This window comes from Gavialis gangeticus, unplaced genomic scaffold (assembly GCF_001723915.1).
Source record: "Gavialis gangeticus isolate Ggan-Ray unplaced genomic scaffold, GavGan_comp1, whole genome shotgun sequence".
Classification (NCBI taxonomy): domain Eukaryota; kingdom Metazoa; phylum Chordata; order Crocodylia; family Gavialidae; genus Gavialis; species Gavialis gangeticus.
Window position 1 is genome coordinate 18,675,402 of NW_017728993.1, and position 7,457 is coordinate 18,682,858.

At 38.4% G+C, this 7,457-nt stretch overlaps 1 protein-coding gene across 2 annotated transcripts in view; it reads left to right on the forward strand.

Moving 5' to 3' along the window:
• FAF1 (Fas associated factor 1) overlaps positions 1-7,457 on the forward strand; it is a 338,217-nt gene that overhangs the window by 216,819 nt on the left and 113,941 nt on the right. For both annotated transcript variants that reach the window (XM_019501327.1, XM_019501328.1), the window contains exons 9-10: positions 3,693-3,788; positions 6,817-6,943. In XM_019501327.1, coding sequence (XP_019356872.1) covers positions 3,693-3,788; positions 6,817-6,943 — 223 coding nt within the window. The remainder of the gene's footprint in view (positions 1-3,692; positions 3,789-6,816; positions 6,944-7,457) is intronic.

Consider the following 7,457-nt stretch of genomic DNA (forward strand, 5'->3'; position numbering starts at 1 on the left):
GATTTCCCCCCCCCCCCAAGTCCATGTGGTAGCCCACTCATCCCAATTTACCTTAGATTGGGTGGTCATTTTTAACTCCATCGGACCTTTCCCCATGCTTCACAAATGTGTGTACATACCTAGCATGTAGTATATTAAACAATATATGGACAACACCCAGTTTTGTATCTCATTGCCAATTCTGCTAGCACTATATCTGCTTCTTCCACTATGTGCCTGAGATTTGCTGGTGCATGGAAGTCAACTGTCTGAAGCCATAGGCCGCATCCAGATGAGCAGGGGCACGCACTTGCAGTGGCACATAGTAGCAGAGCTTTAAAAAAAAAGTTTAGTATTTTTAATGTTCACTCACATACTGTACTCAAGTTGCAAATTAGAACTGTGATAACCATCAAATCGTGAGGGCTGAGTCTGGGGGCAAGGTATATGTGTATATAAAGAACCAATTAGGGTATCTGCTACTTGCATTAAACTCTCTAAAAGAGATCCATTTTATACTTAACATTTTGAGGAGGTTAAAATGTTATGGAAGGTTTATTTTTTTGCCCTTGCTTTTTGTGAGAGTATGCATCTAAGTTACTGTAATTTTTGTCCAGTTCTTGAGGTCTAGTATCTTAGGGAGAGTTTCAGGATTTATAGCTGTTAGTTTTTGTTTTTTGTTAATCTCAAATTTACTGAATGAACTGCTGAGATGCAAAATGGCAATACCAATGGAGAATACAGTTCTTGTATTGTTGACATAAGAGTTTCATAGATAACTGAGCTTGACCTGTATGTCTGTTTTAATATTTTGTCTATAGTATTAGTCGCTTCCTTTTTTTACTATATATGCTTTTTTTTTAATATGATTAAACTGCTATTTAACCCTGCTACAAGAATGCGGCACTAAGCTAGTCCAGGCAGGTTAGCATTCACTTGGTAACTAGCCTGCTTAATCAGCTTGCTTCAACCTGCAGCAAATTAAAACTTTGTGATTTCTAGCACAGAAGTGATAAAAGCAGCCTGAATTATGTATAAAAATAAATGGTATTTCCAGCATATTCACTTTCAGCCTCAAAATGTATTTGAAATTTGATTTCCCTTAACGTTTTTACAGTCTAATCAGGATGGTAGTGTGTGTGTGATTTAAATGTATCAGTCCCTGGGGAAAAAAAGGGAAAAGAAAATAGTAAAACAGTAAGCAATTTTTATCTTCTGTTTGTTGACTTCAGAGAAACCAATAACTATCAACTTGTATATCCTAATATGAGCTAGTGATGCTGGTGTGGAATAAAACTTACCAGCTGTGGGTTCTGCAAAAACAGAATTTGTTGTTAGACAAAGTTAACAGTGTTAATTTGAGATGTGTACGACTGCAGAGGAAATGACTAAAAATGTGTGCGTGTGTGTGTGGGGGGGGTGGGTTGTGTTGTTTTGAAAGATTTTTAAGACCAAAAATAACTATTGTATTATATAATCCAATCTGATACCCTGCATAACCTGGAATGGAATTTCATTTGGTAATAACTGTATCAAGTCCAGTAACTTACAGTTGGTTATAATGTAGGCTTTGGCTGAATATTAATGAGTTAAATTTTCACTCCGTTAACATTCTTTCAAAAAACGTTCATTTTGAAAAGACTAGAAAAATGTTTAAACTTTTTTGCATAGTCACGTAGCTTAAATTTGTATTTAAAAATGCATTTTGAAAAATGTGTTAGTTCAGAATAGAGATTCCGATATCTTATAAAATAATTACTTAAATTAGTATATGTTGGAATCTCTCAACATAGCCTTTTCAGATTATCCTTTAGTTTTAATGGTAATTAGGTGGCTAACCTGCGTAGACACTTCTGTAAATTTCAAAAGGCACCTCTCTCCATCTAAATACCTTCGTACATCTGGTGCTGAGTCACTTGTGAAAACAGACTTAAGTCCTTCTGAAAAATTTACCTATGATTAATTTCCTTGATCAGTTCTGTCATTCTCTCCAGTAGAGGGCAGTAAGATGTGTATCTGACTATCTTACCTAAACTGCAGAAATGTAGGAAAACTGTTTGACATAACAAGAACAGCACAGAAGAATCAGACAATTTAAACAACATTTTAGGATGATATACTAAGGTCATTTGTCCAAAAGAAGAGATGGTCTGGACTTTCACACTGCATTGGTTCTCATTCCATGAATGTTTTAATCCTATGTAATTCAAATTTAGTGGGCTACCTTCGGTATAATGGAATCCTACAGTCAAACCATAGCGTTGTTTTAAAGTTGGTTTTAGAGAAGGCTAGCTGGCTAAATTTCCCATCTGGGTGAACAGTGGCTGGGTAAGACTTGGTCTTCATTTTTGCATGCCAGAAACTCTTATTGTCTTGAACATGATTTTTGCATGATCACAAAGTCAGGGAGAGTCTTAACATCCTTTCTCACATTGATTAGTAATTTAATCAATATTGAAATGAATAAGTATACTCTTGCGATATCTACTGAATCAGATGCTTAAAGATTACCCGTACTAATCTGTAGGTCTTTCAGCCACGAGATCACTAGTTCTTCACCATTGCTATATTAATTTATTGTTTTGTTCAAGTTAAATTTAGGCATAAAAAATAGCTGAAAATTATCTCTTCTTTTGTCTTAAATTGATTGATGTATGTTGTTCCTGTATCAGCTACAAGTTCATCAGCATTGTTGGTTTCATATGTGTATATTAGTGGTTCTCAACCTTTTTAGACTCAGTGTGCTCCTCAGAAAATGCTCTGTTTTCATTAATTTGTTGACTACAGAAAAATAATAGAGCAATTCTTCTGTTGCAAAGAACTCAGACCACAGCAGGTCACAATGTTTTAATATTATGGATTCCTGTGTGACAACTCTGGGCGCTCTAAGAATCTCTGGTGTTGATGTTCAAATGGAAAGTACGGCCTATGCCTTCAGTATTTGCATTAATTAAACATTAATACTTTACAGATAAGAATTTCATATTAAATAATAGATTTTAAAAATGGAACTGTAACATTGTGATTATATCTGTTACCACATCTTACCCATAAACCTTGTATTTGAAGATTGTAACTGTTGTAATTAATTAATCCCTAGCAATACCTTATCTTGTCTTTATTTGCTGTTTGCTTATTAATTAGGGAGGGAAAGTGAATTGCATGTACTTTTATTCATAGTTCATCATTTGATCTAGTGACATCTTGCATAACAAATTTTAACATGGAAACAAGATCAAGCAAGTGTGCCATAGCAGCACAGTCTCAAAGAATAGTGATCATAGTACTTTAAAGAAAAAAAATTCTCTGAAAATAGTCATCTTCTTTTAAACTCTTACAGAGAGCAAATATTAAAATATTCTTGCAGCTCATCTACAGGCCACAACAACCTGTTGTTTCTGCTGTCTGTTTCTAAGGTAGATTTTACAGCCCTGTGTGTGCAGTTGAGAATATATCATTAATGCTCCACACATAAGAGGATATCACAATACAGCCATGTTAATATCAATTGTACTATAATAATTGTTTTTACTATTCATTTTCATATAAAGAGTTGTTTTAGTTTTCCAGTCTTCTCATTTATCTTGGTATAATAATGTCAGACCTCTGCAGTGCAGTTTTTAATCCAAACATTGAAACAACCCAAAATGCTCAAAGCAAAAATACTCTGAAATGAGACATGCATTAATAAATAATTGCTGTTTTCATTGCAGATGACTCTAGCTGCATCAGGGGTGACTTATCCTTGTCATCGACTTACAGTAGGAAGAAGATCTTCACCTGCACAAACCAGAGAACAGTCAGAGGAGGTAAGAAAATATTTCAGCTTTACAAATGTGTTCTAAGAGAAAATGGCTAAAACCCTGTTCTGTGCTGGTCATTGTCTCTTCCAGTGATGAATGTTATAGATTTAATATATATAAATAAATTAGCTCACGGTGCCTATGTAAGTTAATCACTATAAGAAAAGACAAATAGGAGCCAGTGTGGAAAAGGGGAGGGAAAAAAACAAGTAAGGCATTCAAAAGAAAAATAAGACTAAAAGTGTAGAGAGTTTTCAGTCCTTATAGCCAGTGATGTCAGTGAAGCCTATAGTTACACATTTCATGGTAAGCTCCTGCCTATAGTTGCTTTTAGCTCTGTGACATTTAAACTATGTGGGCTAAAATTTTCCCTGTGTTCTTTCTGCCTCTGTTTTAAATTTAAAATAGTTTAATAAATAGTTTCAGCCATTTTATTTAGAGAGCTCTGGTACCTTGGCCCTTGTTTGAATAGATAATAAGGCTGCATACTGACATTGAGGGAGGGTAGGGGGAGGTTAGATCAAGTTAAAAATGGCCACCTAGGGTGAGTCGGGATAGTGGGGGCCAATGAAGGGGGTTGGGTGGATGGGGAGCAAGCAGGCTCTGGAATGAAATTGTGGGGGTTCATTGGGGTTTGGGGGAGCAAATGAAGTCCGCAAAGGGGTCAGGGAACTGGGGCAGCAAGCAGGGTCCACTAGAGGATCGGGGGAAGGCAGCATCCACAGGGGATCAGGGGGGCTAGCAGAATCCATGGGAGGGATCAGTGGGGGCAGGTGAGGTCTGCCGGAGGCAGCAGAGGGATTGGGGTGGGCAGGTGTGGTCCACAGGATGGATTGGTGTGCAAGCAGTCGGCAGGGGTGATCAGGAAGGTAAATAAGGTCTGCAGCAGGGATTGTGGGAGCAGGTGGGGTCCATGGGGGGGTGGGGGAGTCTGGGAGAGTTTGGTGGGATCAAGGGAGTTTGGGGTCATTTTTAGTCCCCCCACCCCTCCTACCTTGACAAATAGCTCCCTCCCCTCCCCTCTCAGCAAACCTACATCCCCACTCTCCTGCCCTTCCCTCCACCAGGACTTACTTCCTTGGTTCCCAGCATCAGTGAATGATAATAAAACTAGCACTGACAGCAGCTCATGTGGTGAGGGGTTTGGTGGGCTTGAGCGGGCACGGGGGCTGGCTGGTCTATGGAGGAAGGGGCTAGGGAGCTAGGGGTGCATATAGGAAAAGCACAGCCCTGGGACTGGGGCAGCGGCTGGGCCTCCCCAGCTCTGGGGCTGCGTTGGGAGCTGTAGTCCGGGACAATTGGATCTAAAAATGGCCAGTCTGATCTAAGTTAGACTACCTTGCAGGTAGGGTTAATTTAGATTGGGTTGGCCTTTTTTAGATTGAGCTAATCTTCCTGGAACTTCTGTGCAGTTTGAACTTAGGTTTACTTAGGGATCTAAGTGTGAGGTCTGCACCTGGGTGAACTAAGTTAAATTAGGTGGCCATTTTTAATGCAGTCTGACCTCCCTGATTGTCTGTATGCACCCAAAGTCTGTATATTTCAACCTTGCTAGCTCATTTGGTCTGGTTTAGCATACTTGTAGGTTATCATATTTGATGCCATGTTAGCTGGTTATATTTTAGCTCACACTCACCCCTAGGATGCACTTGAGTTTAGTTTACAATAATAATTTCCTGGCTAGGGAGAGAGGAAAAACAAATATGAAAGTATAAATGTGGGGTTTTTTCTGGCTTCCACATCAGCTATACAATTGCTAACTGGATTCAATAATAAAGTCAGATTTTACCTGTTGTTACACCTGTGCAGCCTTCTTGAAAAAAGTTGTTTAATTTTTGTGAAATGTTGTTTACCCCTAAGATATTTCCTCCCCATAGCTTTCACAGTTAAAAGATAATAAATGTCTGTCTACAGGTGTAATGAAGGACAGAATCTTTCTTACTAGTTAACTGATCATGAACCAGAAATCATGTAACTAATTTTTGAGTTCCCAGCTTGAATTAGCAGGCTTGATAAGTGTATTTTAACATCTTTTCCCTCTTAAACCAAGTAAATTTACTCTAAAAGATCAAGATAAGATAAAGCCATACAAATCTATGGCAAGAGAAAGCACATGGATGTGCAATGAATCTGAAAGCAACAGATCTAAAACTGAAAAAGAAAAACTTGTTTTATACAAAATATAATGAATTTGTAGAACTGACTATGAAAAGAGATTATTTAAGACAAACGTGCAGTCGTCTTTTCCCTGTAGCCACTCCATGCAACGTGTGTAATTTTACTAGTGACTGGATCAAGGTTTTGTGGTTTATCTGCCTACGGTAGGTAGGAATACAGCATGCAGGAAGCTGTGGGTTTCTCTTGATGTGATTTGTATTGCATACTTGCACTGGCATCTCAAGTTCTCTAACTACATTAGGTTTCTTTCTGTAATATCACAATTCATATGTTAGACAGAGTGGGAAAGCCTGGTACTGTAGGAGTGTGTGGAGAAATTAGGTTGCAGTAGGTCCCTTCCCAAGTATTTCCGTGACTACTGCCTGCTATGGAAGTGTTGATAGAGCACATGGTACTCAACCAAGAAAAAATATTTAGGAACTATGCACCTCTTTCACTATCGCTATGGTAATAAGAACACCTAGAGTTACATTTGATAAATAACCCATACTGGAGTTTACACTAGATTATCTAATAATCTCTCTTGCCTTTAAATCCTTTGAAACTAGTTTCATATAAATTATTTACATTTCTTTTCCATATGATGGTTTCTTTTGCTATGTATAACATTGCTTTGCTGGGTGGGCTGTAAGGTCTCTCTTCAAAAATAAAAAAATTGTAACGTATAAAAGATCACATGCTAATGCTGTGTATGTGCTGCATTTAGAAATATACTGCAATGTTAGGTATGTGTGCGCACGAGTTTTTGCATCAGAAATGTTTTTGGTATGCATTTATTTAGTTCAGCATTCTATTTAATTGTGTTTCACTGACAGTAGCCTCCATAATATAGGATTATGTTGTTTTTTTTTAACAGCAATGTACCGATGTTCATATGGTTAGTGACAGTGATGGAGATGACTTTGAAGATGCTACAGAGTTTGGAGTCGATGATGGAGAGATGTTTGGAATGGCATCATCTGCCTTGAGGAAATCTCCAATGAGTAAGTATTGGAGTTAATCTAGCATTAGTTGTGCAATACTGTAGTGAAAACAAAAATATATTACAGTAAAAACTGTCTTAACTGGCATTCTACTATATGGAATACTCTAAGTGCAACGGCTGGCCTCGCATGTTATGGCTACTGCCACCATCCTGCACTATTGCCACTCTGCATGCAGCTGCCGCCACCACCACCCACTTTTCCCCCTATCCCCTGGCTCCTGTTCCACGTGCGGCCACTACTGCTGCTGCGCCCCCCACCCCCAGCCACGCTCTGCAGGGGTTTTCAAAAAGGTTGAAAACCCCTACCTCAGATAATCGGAATTTTTAGATACCCGGCACCCCGCTTTACCCCAGTCGTGCTGGTTAACACAGCTTTTACTGTAATTGTTCAAGCAATAATAGGAAAAATAGCCTTAATTTTCCGATTTATCCCACTATTTATCGTCTCTGATGCTGTTAGGAGGGCATGCCGTATTTTTCTTCTCTCCATCCTTTCTTAGTTTTATATCACT